General features: G+C 34.3%; 1 protein-coding gene across 1 annotated transcript; it reads right to left on the reverse strand.

The window, feature by feature from the left end:
* Window positions 1-916: 916 nt before the first annotated feature.
* Window positions 917-12,915, reverse strand: LOC133881502 (auxin response factor 1). The gene is made up of 15 exons (XM_062320440.1): window positions 12,703-12,915; window positions 11,678-11,773; window positions 10,239-10,354; window positions 9,416-9,511; window positions 9,232-9,288; window positions 8,976-9,128; window positions 8,782-8,866; window positions 7,620-7,710; window positions 7,357-7,521; window positions 5,846-5,965; window positions 5,695-5,770; window positions 3,542-3,707; window positions 2,966-3,459; window positions 2,303-2,493; window positions 917-1,585 (listed from the first exon to the last, which is right to left on the reverse strand). The coding sequence occupies exons 2-15, from the start codon at window positions 11,721-11,723 to the stop codon at window positions 1,414-1,416; spliced, it is 2,028 nt and encodes a 675-aa protein (XP_062176424.1). The 5' UTR covers window positions 11,724-11,773; window positions 12,703-12,915; the 3' UTR covers window positions 917-1,413.
* Between the last annotated feature and the right edge of the window lie 5,875 nt (window positions 12,916-18,790).

Genomic DNA, 18,790 nt, shown 5'->3' on the forward strand with positions numbered 1-18,790 from the left:
GCCCACTAGACCCCTACTGGCCCCACCTACAATGCTATCATTCAACATTCATTCATTCGTGCTATTCAGGGATAGATGGTCAACAAAATGACAAGAGACCTGCTATTCTTTGATCCACTTTATTTAGTTTTGTGCTTTTTCCTTCATTTTTTTTCTCCCTAAATTTTGTTTTTCCTCTTTATGGGGGTGTGATTTCTACATTCTTTTGGTGCACCTCCCTTGGGTGCTAAATGGCAACGTTTCTTCCTTTCCTGTGAGGCAATGTTTCCACGATCCAAACGAGCCATGCACCCCTCATCCCCTTTGTCTGTCTCTTTTCTTTAAAAAAATTGATTTTAAGAAAAAAGTTATCTCTGATATCACATCATAGACAACTTTTTCTTTAAAACCAATTTTTTTATTATAAAGGGAGGATGAGGGGGGATGAGGCGTGCATGTGTAGCATGGCTCCTACTCGAATGAAAACAGGCCAAACAAAACCTGCAGAACTCACCACTAACAATTCAGTTCAAATTACTAGCAATTCAAACAGCAAATATAAAAACACTTTTGCAAAATCCACATGCTCGAGCAATTCTCAGATAGCCTAACCTTCCTCTTGGACAGGTAAGCTTCATATTAACTCTCATATTTGCCGGCAATCGTAACAGCAAAATGCTAGAAATCCGGAACCAAGAACCACTCCCAATGCCCATTCACGAGCAAAATACAAGATTATGCAATTTGGGACTAGACTTATGGGGGTCAGTTGACTCTTAACAGATAAAATCTCTCGTCTTTCAATTAAGGAACTAGAAATCAAAATAGTTTACAATAGAGGAAATGGATTTAAAAAAAAAAAAATTAAAAAAAAAATACAATAATCATCTCTCATTATGTAACCATTAAACTTCCAAGAGAGAGAGAGAGAGAGAGAGAGAGAGCATATGTATTTATATACAAAATATAGATGTATTCTGTAAATAACAAAAGAAACTTTGGGTAGAAGAAAAAAGGAAAAACATATATTGTAAAGGAAGAGCATATCCCTTTCATTCGTGGCTGACAAACTTTGCCGCCTATTCCAAGTCTGAACAAGCAAAAGCATTAACGAGATTCATTTGGCAAAAACTACACTAAAAAAATAAAGAACCAAAACACCAAACCCTTAAAGCTAGTCACACTCTCCAGATGCCCATGTGCACCAAAGAACTGCCCTTCCATATCACCGTGTGTCCTTAATGCAGCATCTCAAGAAACAGTATTGGCCATTCCACTGGGAATATGTTGTAGAGCATCACCCGTGTAAAACCTATACACAAAATCTTAAACTGTCAAGCACCTCTTTACCCTGTAACTTGCTTTTCTGGTTTCTTTTTCGGCGTTCATGGTTTTAAGTACACTAGGTTTCAGGCCAAACCAGGCATGGGAACATCAGCACCCAGGTCCCACAATTGATGACTGGTCCTCGGTATTTACAGCCACTTCAGCATCTGGCTTGCCCGCTTTGGCCTCTGCACGAACTGGAAGTTTTATTTTTGGCGACAGCTTCTTGACTTCCTCTGTTGTGTAGATGAAAATTTTCCTCACCATGCTGCAGAACTCGCTGCAATAAAAATGGATATAAAGGAAAGAACAATCTAGGTCATGGCAGCAAGAGTAAATTTAGAAGTCACGGAAGTCTCTCTATAATCCCAACAGCATTTTTTTTGCCTCAGTCTACCTCAACAAGCCATATATCAAAGCAAAATCAGCAGAAGGTAAAGCTGGAACATATCAAGTGAAACCCCCAAGGCATACAGAATAAAGAGTTGAACAGATAAATCCACTTGAGATTTTTTCTGTACTATTCTAAATTTTTTGACCAATAGAAGAAATGATATATTTAGAACTATTTATATTCACTGGAGAACCCCTTTAAGTACACCATACTGCTAATAAATACGATCCCCGGCAACGCAAAGATAATGAAAACAATAATGGGACTCCGTCATAGAGATCTAGAGAATAATCTAGGTATGATTGGACAAGCCTAGACTATCTAATTTTACATAATTAATATGGGGTGCAGAACAAATGATTGACAAGTTGAGAGAAATTTTCGTAGACCATGGATCACAATCATGTGTGATCCTATTATAGCTGGGTGCTACACCATTAAGCATGAGATACATGTTTAACTGATGTTAAAATCCATTCTTCAAATTGAAAGAAAAATAATACATATAGGTATACACGTGCAGTGAACTTGGAACCAGAGAGAGAGAGAGAGAGCCAAGACAATGAAAGGAAAAATAAAAAAGAAAGAGGCAAATGAACTTACAGCCATGGGTCATCCCCAACCATCATCATGTCATCTTCATCATCGGTGTAGACAACTTGCCATTTCTTTGTAGATCCACAAAGCTCACCTTCGATGTCAAACATCTCCTCCAGTTTCCTGAGCAGATCCTCATATTGGTCAAACCGTGTCAAATCAACAGCCCTCCCAACAGCAATCCCTTGCATGTGCACCTGGAAAAAGACAAGTATTATCAGATAATCGCAGCTGAACAACACAAAGCAAGTATCATATTCATGGCCTGATCCGGATTTCCGATTCCAGAATGTAAAAATCTGGTTTTTTTTACGGCACACGAGAGAGAGAGAGAGAGAGAGAGTTGGCCTAAACTCAAAACAATTACAGTTTCCTCATTCGACATGAAACCCCAAACAGAAGTTTGTGTAAAAGCTCTAAAATGCCTAGAGAAAGTACCAAAATTGCAAAAACAACTCTAAAGTTCTTTTTAAATATTCCTTTCATAGCATTGACCATCTAGACACATTGTGTCTATCAGCCTGCCTTGGGCGTTGATTCAGGCGGCAGATCCTAGAGTCAAGAGGGAGATCCATCAGCCCACTAATCTATAAAAGCAAAAAACTGCACCAAATCTTGTTAATTACAAAAATTATTTAACTAGAGGGGGGAAAAAGAGAGCCAAACTACCTTCGTGCAGCTCCGAATCTGCCTGCTTTGCGACTCATGAGGCGATCTCAAGCATGATTTCTCAGCATCGTAACTTACTGAAGGAACATCAGATCGATTTGGTTCAGAATTCTGGTCAGATTCGGCATCTAAATATTGAACCGGCAGTTCATCCCCCGGTGTTCTGGACATAGTAACAACTGGCGAGGTTTCTTCCATATTAGAACTTTCCAGTAGCTGAATCCCAAAGAGCCTGCAGCCATTCCCAGTTCCCTGTCTCTTTTCACCTGATTCTTTGTTAACAACCGGTGAAAAAGACTCTGTTACAGCTTCCACTCTATTAGACCAATACATTGAGTTGCTGGAAACAGCAGTCACAGAGTTGTTACCACTGAAGCTGAAAGAGTTTCCTTTTGTAGCAGAGTTGAAATTAGAAGATGGGTAAAAGTCTCGTCCACGTTGTGACTCACAATATGAGAAAGCAGAAGGAGCTTCAACTGGGGATTTCCACACACCTGATGCAAAGCAAGGAAATTTTATTCAAAATCAACAATCAGTACTAGCATGAAGAATAGCTATATAGAAAAGCTCTCCTACCAAGTGCAGATATATCTGGTGTTGGTGGAGGTAAAACATGTGGTCTTGCCCGCTTGTTCCTTTGGGTGGGTTGGGAGCTTGGAGGAGCGTTTGCCACAAGTGGCTCCAATTCCCATGATGAAACTCTTTCTGGACGCAAAATTGATGAAGGTTCATCCCACTGAACCTGAAACATATCAACATTTGCAGTAAGATAAATTGCTTCGAATATGAAAATCAGAAGTACACCCAATTAAAATCAGACAAATTCATTCGAGCTGCATCACAAAGTTCATCTTAAGAAGTTAAAATTCCAGGTAGATGTAGAATTTGAGCACTCAAGACTCTATACCATGATATGATGGTAGCATGCAGCTCGCAAGTTGCACTTATAGCATCACAACCCAATACTTGCAGGATCCACCTAGACCCATCACCCGAAAAGCTGGTACGATAAGATTTTCTAGAAAAAAATAAATAAATCCTAAACCCTAGACCAAGGCAGAGCCCAATGCAAAAGGAAGTCCAGAAATAAATCCAATGCATAGGTCATGGGGGATTGGGATTTTCTATTGTTTGTTTAAAGAAGAAAAAGGTTGCAGTTTCTGGCTCATACAACCAGCACTGCAGCTGAAATGTTGGCTTTACAGGATGATTTACGATTAGCAGCCAACTGACACCCAATCTTGAGATGGAACTGGACTCATAGGTTGCTGTACTTCTTGTCCAGAATGTGTTATTGAGCTCCGTCACTAATGATTGCAGGTACCTTATGGGGAGGCTGTTCAACAACCAAATCCAGCACTGCTTCAGAGAAGCCAATAGGTATGCTGCTGCTCTGGCTAGAAGTGGAAGAGAATGATTCATCCAAAAAGAAAAAAATTACGAAGTGGAAGCGGAAGAGAACAGCTTGAAAATTTTGTTATTTTTTATTGTCCTCCGGATGGTGCAGTTCAATTTATTGCTTTAGATCTTGTATGTGTAAAAAGAATGGGGAGTCCGTGGACTATTTTCTTTTTCATTGTGAGGTTGCTTGTGCTATTTGGAATGTTTTCTTCAATTGATTTGGGTTGTCTTAGGTTATGCCTAGACAAGTAGTCAATTTGTATGCTTGTTGGTAGACTGCCGGCAGCACTTGAAGTGCTGCTGTGTGGAAAATAGTGCATTCGTGCCTTTTGTGGTGTCTATGGAGGAAATGCATTATGGAAGTTTTGATAACCGTAAGAAGACTTTGGAGGAGATTAAACATTTATTTTTCAATACATTATATCTTTGGACAGCTGCTTTTGTTTCTCCTTTTGTGATTAGTTATCATAATTTTTTTTCCCCCTACTAGCTAGGTAGCTTCTCTTATATACTTCATCTATACCAAGAAGCGTCTAACACTTTTAATGATATCTCGATTACTTATCAAAAATTTATTGCTTTAGATAATTCAGGTATTCATTATACTCCTGTAAGACTCTAGTTTCCTTTTAATGCAATTCCCTTTTAATAACAAAAAGAAAGGGGTTTTAGAAACTGTTTGTGTGTTGAGACATTCTGGAGGTCACAGCCGCTGGCCCACAAGAATCCCTGGTACCTAACCTAACTAGCCCAGGAATTTTAATAGCTGGAGAACAAAATTAGACCACAAAGCCTAGGTTTCCAATTTGTTTATTCTTTTATATTTTTTTCGTTTTAACAAATTTTGCCTTTGCAGTCAAGTTGAGAGCATATCATGAAGAAAATTGAACTTGCTTACACGCATGCAAGGCTTTCTGCTCAAAACAATCAAATTTAAACTGGAAGGCATCTGCTTTGAGGAAGTTAAGATTAGCCACAAGTGTGCATGAAGTGCATACGAAACCTAGCAGTAAGTCATAATCAAAAGTAGACTCATACTCTTTTAAAGGACCTAATGGGATAAAATGGGGAACAAAACCATTCCATCATGTGTCATTTAAGATTTGAAGGTACAACTCAATCCTTCAGAATGAAAATATTGGAATAGAGAAGGAAAAGAATAATTTCAAAAAAGCAACAATATCTCATGATATAAATGGAAGAAAGGAGTCTGATTTCAGATGTTGAATCAATTATTTCATGGGGATGCCTAGGAGTTCAGATGCAATTAATACATTCTAGAACCAAACCCAAAATGATAAAGTGTACGACAAAATAAATAAATTAACCTTTAGCGATCGCCACTCAGAGTCGGCCCATCCAGATGATTTATTATCTTCAACACCAACAATTGTGCCACTGAACCTGTAATTTGATAAACAGGTGATGCATCGTAAACTTCCTGTGAGAACACTGTATTAAGATAGGGAAACAATATACCTTCTTTCAGGAACTTCCTCGCCCTCAAATCTCATCCTAAACCTCATCCCAACAGATAACTTGTGGCTCCGAGCTTCAAGGTGCTTGTTGAGACTTACAATAAACTCCGACCGACTTGTTCTGACAAATGAAAAGCACTATCCAGTAAACTTATTTTTTCTCAAAAAAGAGAAAACACTATACCATATCCATCATTAAAAAAAAAATTATTTGCCTTTCAAATCGAAGAAAAATTTCCACAAATCTTAAGAATGTCAGCTTATTGCACTTCATCTTAAATTTCATAAGTACAGTGCATGCTTAAAAGTATGTAATCACTCTCTAACGCCCAGACCAATCATGAAAACCTTTACCTCTCCCCTTTTGTTATGTTTTATTCATTTTATAAGAGACCCACTAATGCAGAAGAGAAATAAGCAATTTGGTCCATAGTTTTATTTTTAAGTTATTAATATTTAAATGTGTTTTATTTTAAGAGTTTGTGTTATTTTATAATTCAATAATAGGCTTAGCCCAAAGTCAGTCAAATTAGGGTTAGGTTTTAGTCCTTGAGTCCAATTAGAATTAGGCCTCATTTGGTTTGCGGAATGAGTGTTCCATTGAGAAAAGGAATACTCATCCCAATGAGTATTCCATTGCTCCTCTTGCGGTAAGACTCCATTCTCCTGGTATGACGCCAGATTTTTCCTTTTGGTGAGACACCAATCCTATATTTTTCATGTTCTTGATCCGTGCTGTCACCCACACTAAGATTTAACATTGCACAGCACTAATTTCATAAAAAAGAGACCAATTTATAAAAAGAGATAGCTTGCTCCTCAAACTATATCAGTACAAGAAAGTTTTCTCTCTCCAAAAGAGAAGGTTATGTCAGCATTAAAAAGCAACACAAGATTTCTGAACAAACGAAGTCCAATTAAAAACCACTAGCTAATTTCTTCAAAATAAAGAGTGCTTGGACTGCTCGTAGTGCTAGAAGTCCTTATATGGATATCCTATGATGGGAAACTGGTCCATTAAGATTCAATATTGATAGTCTCACCCATGTGTACATACAATGAAGGGATCTATCAAAAAACCTAACTATTCAAACAAATCTAAAAACCATGAATGTAGACATCTTCCAAATTTTTTATTGTATTAGTTCAACCTATTGATTTATAACTTCGCTTTTATTAAAAAAATAAGAGTACTATATGCATGAGCAAAGCGTATATTCAATTTTTCAATGACAAGAGGCATTTAATGAATACTTTGCACTAATTGTCACTTATATATGAGATTTTTAACCTAATGAATTGCTTAAAACATGACAAAACCCCAAAATTTTATGTGAAAATGGATGAGGTCTACTAATCTCAATAGAATGGCACCCCATCATAGATCATATATATTGACACAATTGCTTTACATATATAGTTTTTTAACTATATTCTCGTTACACAAGAAACATAAGATATCACCAAACAGGATATCAAAAAGTCATTTTAAATTAAGGAGGCGACATAAACCTTGGCTTGTAGAAGACAGAAAAGAGTGTTTTAGTTGCAATAGCATGAGATGCCGTAGCTAGAACCCCAAGATGCATGCTGTGACTAGATATAACAGAAGATGGCATATTGCTTAGCTGTCTCATAAGTCTCCTCACTCCAACGCGCAGCTCTCCATTTTCACCTCTGGAAACGACAAGTCCATAAAGAAATGACATAATGATTGATGGCAGTAAAGTAACAAAAGTGCAAACATTCCTATTTTCAGGTAGAATATAACTTGCCTCAGGAATATAAATGCATCACCAGCTACTAATTTTTTGGAACTAACAAAGACACTCCATCCGGTTGTGAGCAAGTGGCGCCTTGGTTGCCCTGCAGTCAATTTTTTTTTTTATCAATATCCTAGTAAGACAGAAGCTTCTTGGTAATGGAGACTCAAAATGAAAACTACACAAAATCAAGGAAACAAAGTATATCAGAATCCTTATATCCCTATCAACATGACAAGGATGTGAAATAAATGTTCCAGAACATATATATGCCAAACCATTGAAAGCATAACTCTTAAACAAAAAACTTTTTATACTTTTAGTTTGAACAAACAATTCATATACTTGCAAATCAAACGCACTGTGTGTACTACCCACTTTCCTAAAGAAATAAAGAAGAAATAATCTCTTTTAAAAAAAAAAGTATATTTGAAGTTCAACTTTCCAGCAATGTTACAGGAAATTGCATGCACCAACACAACTAAAACTTTTCGTATGGTTTGCTAAGTCGTAACACTAATAAGAAAACTTAATGTAAATAACCATACATATAAGCCTTTTGATGCAGGACAAACAATAATCACAAAAATACACTGAAACTGGGGCAAAGAAAGGAAAGAAGTGAAAAGAGGAGAGAGAAAGGAGAGAAATAAGCTAGGAAGAGCGAAGCCAGGGGAAGAGAAGTGGAAAGAGAGAGAAAGGGAGAAGAAGCTAGGGTGAAGAGAGAGAGAGAAGAGGGGGAGAAGGAAAGAGAAGAATTCTTCAATTTTTTTTTTTATTTCCATCAAGTCTACTTTCATTAGAATACAATTCATGCTCAAATAGACTCATGACTAATCTCTAGGGTAACGCCCATTTATTGACTTACCTAACATAATCTAAGGCAACGCCCATTTATTAAATTACTCAAATAAACTAGGGCAACACCCATTTATCGAATTAAGAAAACGCTTAAACTCTTGAAAATGAAATAAAAGATAAAAAAAAATTAAATATTAATAACTCCATTAATTAATAGGACCTAATTAAAACTAGGTGGACCAATATTTCCCTTATATCACTTGTAGCATACAGTATAAAGCGAATGTAACATTCCAGCCTAAGCAGTTATTGGAAAATCTGCAGCTATGACCAAGGCTATTCATTGTCACAAAGATTCAATAGGCAAATCTACCTCGAAAAATGTGTCGAAAATGCCATTCATTTCCATGCAAATCAGAGGCAACCAATTCCTGCCATGGAGGCTGCTGGGACATATCCTGAACAGACAATATTAAAAATTAGGCACAGGTGACATAACCGAAAAAAGGTGTTTGGGGACTCTCCAGTAGTAAAGACACAAATGCTAAATAGATCTTTGAAGCTAACCAGAGGTGGCAGACAATCATCTGCATGCCTCCGAAGAACAGAGAATCCGCCATGGGTGCTTGTGTCAGAAGCAGTAAGTGTCTTGCAAAATGAATGGACTGTGCACCTTGGAGGATCTGGGAGTGGAGGATCTGAGCTTGTAACCTCGCTTTGCTGATCCAGAGGGGTAAATAAATATAAGGCAGGCATAGCAGAAAAAAATTAAAGGGATGAAAATTATATGATCTAATAAAAAGAGAAGTCAAGGAAAGCTCACATCTGATTCGGGTAACAAAGTGATTTGTGCATAGACTTCATCTGTCTCAGGTTCAGCCTACACTCCAAGTTAAAAGTACAAATGAATGACAACCATAGGAAATATTCCAGTTTCCCAAATGCGTGACAAACAAACAAAAGTAAGATCCATATAGTGAGGATAATGATGATTACGACATACTCACCCGAAGCTGGATATTAACAACTTTACAAAGAATTTTAGATGGCAAGTTGAATGAAGGCATTTGCTGCTCTGACCCCTGATGCATAGATGCTTCAAGCTGCAAAAGAGGAAGACAAAAGTCACAGAGATAAATAGCGCATAAAAACACAGAATATTTGACAAATACAAACAAGAATCCACAAAAAACAGATATTGGCTTGTGAGATAATTTAAAAGGCATGAATCCACATATCTTCAAATTAATTTTGTAAATCATCAAGAAATAGAAGGATCCACTGAAGAAAATAAATAAATAAGTTCTATGCATAACAAAGGCCAGAAGACTGGGTATGAGGAGATATTCAAAAGATAATCAAATTCGGTGCACATTATACCGAAATTTTATTGAAATTAAATTTGTATAATAAAAACAAAATGGCAAACTCAGGCGCATGAAACCAGATCGCCATGAGCCCAACTCCATCAAAATCATATGCAAAATAATTACTTCCTCAAATGTCAGTGTTTCCTGGTTATGGACTGCTGAACATTGAAGTTGAAAAAGAACTATAATCCTAACATATTTCATAGAATGTCATCAACCAATTTTTTTCTTTTTCCTTTCAGAATTGCATCACTCAATACTTCATTATTTGCTTAAACTTTGTAGTTGGTTTAACAACACATACAAGATGAAAACAACCAACCAGCCTCTAAATACCCTAAAAGAGGGACCTTTTGTTAGCCACCAACGCGCTTTTAGCCCAAAAAAACAAGCATCCAAAAATCCAGATATAAGTCGCTTTCTATTAACCAATATATCCAACTGCAGAAATTCAAAATACCTGTTCCATATGACCTTGTGGAAAGTAATAAACTCGCTCCCCTTCACGAGGAAGTGTGACAAGGGGACCAGCACAAGCATGCCATAATTCCTTGTATAAAGCATCATTGGGAATCCCTATAAACCCAAGATCATAAATTACAGTCAACAAGGATAAAATGAAACAAATACACGTGCTTTGAAGATCCAAATGTAAGAAAACCTTGCAAATTAGAGACAGAAGCATGAAAAATTTAGAGCTATATGAGAACAAACTGAAAGATACAAAGCACCAGCAAATGTTACCATGATGTGCACTAGTTTTATATAATTCCGATCGTGAAGTTATCGAATAATACTAAAAATATTTAGGTCATCCAATTAACCTAAGTTCGAACTGCATAAAATTCTAAACCAAGTCCCACAATTTTTGGAACACCATATGCCAATCGCAGGCCACATAAGAGATATAGGGAGCTCATTGAGCTCCACCAATGCATATATTATACATGATTTTTTTGATAAGTGAATATATTGTGGATAATACTAGGACTATCATACTGCAGAGATTTATTAATCCTCTTAGATGCTTTCTTCTCCTTCTTAGACGCTTCTCTTGCATACTCCTTGTGTACTTGGTTGAGCTTTTAATGATATTACACTTATCAAAAAAATTAATCTTTTAGACGTAAAGATCAAATTTTTTTTTCTACATAAATGCAATTAGGTTCTAAGATATATCATAATCCATGTTCTCCATTACAGAATACAGATACTAAAGCTGTCATGTCCTGGCTCGTTCACTGGCCATCAGTACTAAATGCTAATGACTTGTTGTTAGTTAGTTAACACAGATTTGTTGTTACAATCTGCTTCTTAACCATAGTTAAAGTAAGGTTGAATTAATGAATAAAAAGATCAATATGAAGTATAACTTGTATGCTATGCTCTAAACATCATCTCAACTCTAACGAACCTTGTCCTTTTCTACAAATAGGTGCTTTTTCACCCCCAAAAAAGTGTCTGAACTAAAATTCATGGTTTTACTATAGAACATATTTCTGCCCAATTACTCATAACTCACAAGGGAAAAATACAAAAAGGAAGGACATTAAAAGCAACAATTAAGAAGTGTGAGCAAAGATTAACCAGAAAACATAATAATCCTCTTTTGCTCACACAAATATGTAATCTTCAATCCACCACCCCCTCCAAAACCCCGCAAAGGAGGGAAAAAAAGGGAGCTATTAAAATCAGTTTCATCCGTAATATTGAGAGAGAGTGCCTGTTATTTTAATAAAATTTGTTTGACAATAAAGCATCATTTGGTAAATGTAAATCAGTTAATAGCATCGAATAAATCTACAAATACCCTTTTAGGTTAATCAACAGATCCATGTAATCAATAATTCTGCAGCAAATCATATATAATTAGCACTAACTAAAAGAAGTAACTCAAACCTGCACGTGGTCTCCCAGAGGAATGATTTGACGCTGCAAATGCCATTAGATAACCACACAGATCTTCAGCAGAGACTGGGCTATATCTATGAAACCCTGAGTTCAATGATTGTTGTATTAAACAAGCCAGTATGGAAATTATCTACAATCAAATTAATTGTCTAACCAACTAAACCAAACCCATTAATTAATTATCACATATTTATTATTGCCAGCCACAATTGATTGCTTCAGATTCAACTTGTTGAAATCCCAATTACTCACTCTTTGCCAGTCTAACTCTGCTTTGTGCCTTTTACTTATCAAAAAAAAAAAAAAAAACTCTGCTTTGTGCCTTAAAAGAAAGCACTCAAATTAATGCCCGAAAAGTTGGGTCTTCACCCTTTAACGCCATGTCTCCCTAAAACCAAAAACGCACTCAAAACTGTCACGAGCCCAAGACGTTCAAAACTTTGTTAAGAGTAAAATCAGCAAAATTTCCGCGAAGCAAAATCATCAAAACTTCTGTTACCGTAAAAAGATCCATATTTTTGGCACCCATCACATTTCATACAAATTTTCATCACATGCAAAAGAATAAATAAATCAATGATTAATTTAATGCCCCGGTTGGTTGGTGGAAAAATCAAAGGAAACGGATGGAAAATCAGCAACTAAGTATGTCACCAAATTCCGCAACAATTTCCGATCAGAGTAAAATGACAACTACCACCAGACTCACGTTTACTCTCACTCTTGAATTTCGTTGCCATATCTAGAGAACCAAAAAACAGCATAGACAACTCCAATTTCAGCAACAATTTCCATTTTCTCTCGCTTTCAACAACCTTTCTCACCAACCAAACATCACCACAAACCCCGATCTCACAGATTCCCACACCTACACAGAAAATCCTAGCTGTACGTACGGACGATATACACCGAACCGTATAGAGAGATTACTAAACAACGAAACCAAAGAACCGAACCGTATAGAGAGAGAGAGAGAGAGAGAGAGAGAGAGAGAGAGAGAAAGTGGGTATTACCTCGGAGAGTTTCTTCTTCTTCTCCTTCTCCGGTCGGTACAATCAGTAGAATCGGAGGCGAATCGGTTAGGGTTTGGGATTCAGACAGAGAAACGAAATGAATGGAATGAGTGAGGAATCGATAAGGTCGTGTTTGGTTGAAGCCGACAGGACCCTCTTCTTTGCCTCTTTTTCAGTTCTCTCTCTCTCTCCTCTTTCTCTCGGTTTTTACTTTTCTTCTTTGTTTTACTATGTAATATTCTTCCAACTTCTTTGTCCACGTCTCTCTCCGTGTCTCTGACTTGGACCGGCTTTTAGACACCAGAGAAAGCCAGAAAGGGCATGGTATTAGGATTTTCTCTGTTTCCCATTTCGGATCAACACCTTCTAAAAATATACTCGGTCATATAATTTTAAAGAAACATACTTTTTGCACACATTTGTTTCAACTTATTTACGCTTTTTTCTTCTTTTTTTTTTTTAAAAAAAAAAACAATTAAAATAGAAAATCACTTAAAACATGTAATATTAATTAATATAAATGAATAAATGAGTGTTAAGAGTAATGCTATAAGATCAACCATTATTAAAAAATAAATATTAAATAAAGATTGATTAACAAATTCACATCAGCATATATAAAATTACTCTAAATTTTTCAACATCGTCTTAGCCCAAATTTACTAAACTAATAATTATCATATTTTTATCATATTTAAAAAATGAATAAATATCGATATGATAACATTTAAATTATCTAATTTAAAATTAATAATTAGGATTTAAAGAATTTGAAAAAGGGGTTGCATAATTTTTAAACACATCTTTATAATAATCAGATATATAACAATTATCTTTTAAGAATCTTTATAATTGATTTTTATAATCAGCAAATTAAATTGCTCTTTTTATTGGACTAATTAGTCCTTGATAAATATTGTGACCAAAAAGCATCTAATTTTGTCTTGAAATTAAATATTTTTTGTTACAAAAACAACAAATCCATTTTTTTTTAATAATTTAAACAAATTGCTCTAAATATTTTCAATATTAGCCTAACACTTGAGAGATGTGTAAAAAGTATAAAAAATCATTCATAATGTTTTAAAAATCACTTGGAGTATTTTTTTATTATTATTTAATCCAAATGACATTACAATCTATTCATGGTCACCAAAAGGAAACCCCAAAAAATATAAAAATAAAAATAGATCCTCTAATCATTCTAGGTTCATCTTTTTCCAATTTTAATATAAGAATAAGAATAATTGATATAATTATTATTTAGTAGGTGCGTAACGGACACGCTTCTTTTTTTTCTCTCTCTCTCTCTCGGTATCCTATCGGAAAAGGAGCGAACAGCGATTCAATGCGTGCCCCGGTAACCCTACAGTCCACACCCGCTGTCCCGTGGTCCACGCGCAGTAACAAAATTAATTAATTTGTTTTCTATTATCAACCATTATTCTCAAGTATTAATTATTATTCCTGTTTTTTTCAATAATTAATCATTTTCTCGTTTAACCTCGAAGTTACCGATTTGACTTGGTCTTTATTCTCAAAAGACCAGCAAGTCCTTGCGCTTATTACGACTATTAAAGCGACCTTTAATTTTTTAGTACTTGTCATAAGAGTAGGTTGCTTGGGACTTGGGTTGATGCCTTTTGGATCGAAATGGAATATCCTTCCACAAAAATTAATTAATGGCTTTTTCAAATTTTTAGCAAATAAAAGAATAAAATACTGTTAAGTCCATGTATCGTATGAGTCCCAGCCAATTATAGTATATTATAAAATCATATATTATTAGTTTAATCTTAAAGTATATTGATAATGAAAACCTGGAGATCCTATAGTACAAAATATATGTAGGCTTTCATAAAAAAATTCAAAAAAATTCAAAAAAAAAATCTATAGCATATATCATGTTGATATCCTCACGCGATGACCAAAAGGGAATAAGTATTTAAATATTAATTAAATGCTTAAATTTTTAATTTACTTTTGTTATCTTGAGCTTTTAACGTCATTGGTGATTTATTTTGCGTTTAGCATTGTAATTTTTGCAGACCTAATGTGTTATTTTAAACCAAATCATTTAAAATATATCATTTGGAAGTGCATTTTTTTTTTTAAAAAAAATGATTTGAAAACTTATAAAAATTTATGTTTTTAAATTGCAAATAATAAGGTACATTTTTAAAAACGCACGATTTTTAAATATTAAATTGTGATTTTAAATGTCAAATTACGATTTTTAAAACTTTATTATTTGTAACAAACGTACTTATAATGCTACACGAGCATTACAACAATTACGTAGTTTTTCTACATTTATCTATACGGATATTACTGCAACGTTAATATAAAAACTTCACTTATAACTTCATACTTTTCATCAATTTTGCAATTAAGTACTCAAACTTTAAAAAGTGTCAATTTAGGGTATCCATATTTCAAATTTTTCAATTTCAACAATCTATTATAATAATTCGTTAAATCATGTCAAAATTTTCAAAATACCCCTGCATTTTTTAGGAAAAAAAAATTGCAAGAATTTAAGTGTTGGCCTGAATTTAACAGAATTTACAAAAAATACCTATGCTTAAATCTTTGAAAAATTTATAATTTCTTTTTTTTAAAAAAAAAATATATATATATATATATATATATATATATATATATATATATATATATATATATATTGAAAATTTTGATAAGATTTAACAAAAAAAATCTAACTAATGATTTAAATTGAAAAAAAAATATATATATATATATATTTGAAAGATTGATACCATAAATTGACACTTTTTAAAACTTTAGTATTTAATTGCAAAAGTGATAAAATTATCATATGTTATAAGCAAAGTTTTTCTTATAATATTTGATAATATCTTTTATAAATATTTGACAATTACAATGATGCTATTATAATATTACCTATACTTTTTCTTTTTCTTTTTTATAGCTAATATTACCTATACTTGTTTATGCATCATAACCACACTATTATCAGAGTTTGATTGGTTGTAAGCTTTGAGATTTTAATAAGATATATATTTGTTCCAAAAAAAAAAGGTTAACTACACTATTATAATATTTAACCATTACACTAAAAACAATCCGGTATTATAATTGCCCTATAATGGCCTTCAACTAATTTATTTAAAGCTATCTGGGCATTATAACAACAATTTTAAAATTCTAAAGTATTAAATAAACAAAACTAAAGTTTTTGACTTATTCCGAGTTATTCCATGATGTAAGTTTAGGACTTATACGGAGCAAAACTAAAGGGAAGTGTGGAGTCTCGATTATAATGCCACAGGAGCATTAGAACGGCTATGTAGTTTTTCCATCTCATCTATAATTCTATATAGGCATTACTACAATTTTAGTATAATATTTGACAATATTTTTTTTATAAATATTTTGGTCATTACAACAACGCTATTATAGTGTTGAACCATTATTCTTAAAACAATAAGGTATTATAATCCCGCCATAACGACATTCAATTCATTGAGGCAGTTTTCAGTTTGGTAACGTGTCAACTTGTAATTTTTTTTTTTTTTTTTATATTTGCAAAATAACAAAGACTTGTCAAGTGTGTCGACAGAGTGTCACTCCGATACCTAAGTCAATAATGGACAATTTCAAGAAGTGTGTAAATCAGATAATTCAAAATAGTCGTGATACATGGGGTAGAAATATTTTTATAGGCACATAGATGCGATTTGAGTGTTCAGAGGATCCCGAATTTCCTGGAATCCACAATCTCTTTAGTGTTGATTTTCTAGGATACATGATTCACCCAAAAAGTGATTTGTGTACCCCGAGCGATCCGGAATCCACGATCTCCTCAACATGATTAAGTATCTCGAATATTTCTCAAGGAGTTAATCCCTCAAATATTGGCTGTAATATTGAGAGAAGGATCTCAGTATACTCTGCTCATATCACTTCACTGTGATTCTAAGAAATCTATTCTCGGCACTAATTGGATATGGACACTTTGTATGTTATTCTCGTATTCTTAGGCGTAGAGCTTTTCAAGCTGGAGGACATTCCTGAGTTTGGGGATCGAGAACGTTTATAAGATTCTGTAACAAACTCCCAAGACCTTTATGACCAACCGGGCATAGAGGTCGGTCATGGGCTTACTTGGGCCTTGGGTTATGATTTATCTCTCAACACAACTAATTATTTAAAGTTGATTGGCACTATAACAGTGCATTTAAAATTGTTAATTATTAAATAAACAAAACAAAGGTTTATAACTTATACCTAACAATTCCACTAAAAAATGCTTCCAGCTTTGAAAATCGAGACTCCACACTTCCTGGAGCACTCAAATTCTCAGGAACCCTCACAAAACACTCGGGAACACTCAATAACAAGTTTGAGAGAGTGGAAGAAGATGAAAATGGAAGTTTGGTCTTTATAAACATCACATGGCCCATTCATACGCCCATTAGAGTCCTGGCCAAATATAGGCTAGACACATGTCCATCTTCAGCTTGATCCGATGCCACGTGTCATATCAGCTTGGGGACCAAGTGTTGTTGTTGTCAGCAAAACTTGAGTCCAATCTTTGCCACATCAACGATCGTGGGCTCCAAGATTGACATGTCAGTTAGCTGATGTCATCATGATGTCAGCCCCGATTACAACCTGCCATGTAGCATTGCACAATATGTACCGTCACTGTGCATTTCTATTCAAATGGCACACTTTGGCAATTTAAACGACCATGTTGGTAGTTTGACCAACTTTCATTTTCGGTATGTTTTCGACCCTTTATCGAACTTCAATTGGCCTATATTTTGAGGGCATCTAAATAACTCATAAATTAGTATTTTGGTATTTTACTTAATGCATTTAATAATATTTTTTCTTTACTTCATGTGATCAAAATTCTTGGGTATTATATATTTCTCGATCCATTTTCGACCATTCATCGACCTTTTATTAATCTTATTTTCCTATGGCATATACATACCTTGTAGATAGCACACGATGGCAATTTACTTTATGTACTTTATATATATATCATTATTATTATGTTCTGTAATTGAAATTAGTGTGTTACATATTATCTGTAATACTTTGGTTCCACATTGAGAAGAGCTGAATAGCTTACATAGAGTTGATGGTTTATAAAGATACTTATGGATGCTAAGTCCTACATTGCTTAGTTACTAGGTAAAACTAGGCTTTATAATGGATTATAGAAAAACTTTAAATTGACTAGTCATTTTAAGGTTATAGAGCAGATGTAGCTAACGCTTTTCTTTGAGTCGTTACATTATCAATCGTTAGCTACCCATATTCTACTATCCACCCCATCCATGGACGGATAGTGAAGCGTTTATCCGCCTGACTAGGGTCAGGGAGAAAATTCGCTCGCAACCATGCAAGTGGGTAGATAATGGAGGCGGGTTAGTTGTACAATCGACCAGATGTTAGTCTAATGAATAATTTTAAATGTCATTTTTATGTCTTTTTTATATCCCTTAAAAAATAATGTATATTTTAAAATTATCGTTAGTTCAAAATTCAGTAATAATTTATCACAAATGTAATGATAATTTTAAAAATTCGAGGCCTTAAGCAGTGCAGAGAAGCAAGCTGTTGACTACCAGTCCATATTTGAGGCATTAAATGAGAATTTCAGCAAAGTTGGTGAGTTGAAGAAATGGTTCCACCATATTACTTAAAATTCTCGATTTCGAAATTTGCATTTTATCGTGTTTTGTGTTTCTGTATATGCTTTCATATGCCAATTCCTAAAAAAGGAAAAAATGGCTTCATTGATTTCTCAAAATTAAATGCTATCACTGTAGGCGTTACTTCATATATATTTAATTTTTTTTAATTTTTTTTTTATAAGTAATGTATATGAAAAAAAAAAAAAAAAGCACAGAAGAGCGCAACTATAGTACATAGAGAGTTGTGCAGACTTCCTTCTTGCTGAACTTCTTTATTTTCTTTTATTTCTTATAGTTAGTATTCCTATGAATGATCAAAAGATTAATAATCTTAAGAGGTCTCTGTGAGAAAAAAATAAGATGAATCACAAGAGATCATTAACAGTGGGTTTGCA

This window comes from Alnus glutinosa, chromosome 11 (genome assembly GCF_958979055.1).
Source record: "Alnus glutinosa chromosome 11, dhAlnGlut1.1, whole genome shotgun sequence".
NCBI classification, from domain to species: Eukaryota; Viridiplantae; Streptophyta; class Magnoliopsida; order Fagales; family Betulaceae; genus Alnus; species Alnus glutinosa.

Excerpts from the sequence above, each read along its gene's own strand:
- LOC133881502 (XM_062320440.1), bottom strand. The coding sequence starts at position 11,723 with ATGGCATTTGCAGCGTCAAATCATTCCTCTGGGAGACCACGTGCAG. Across the intron at positions 10,355-11,677 it reads CTCTGGGAGACCACGTGCAG|GGATTCCCAATGATGCTTTA; the intron begins GTTTGAGTTACT and ends TTGGGTTTATAG. Across the intron at positions 3,708-5,694 it reads CTGAGTGGCGATCGCTAAAG|GTTCAGTGGGATGAACCTTC; the intron begins GTTAATTTATTT and ends GATATGTTTCAG.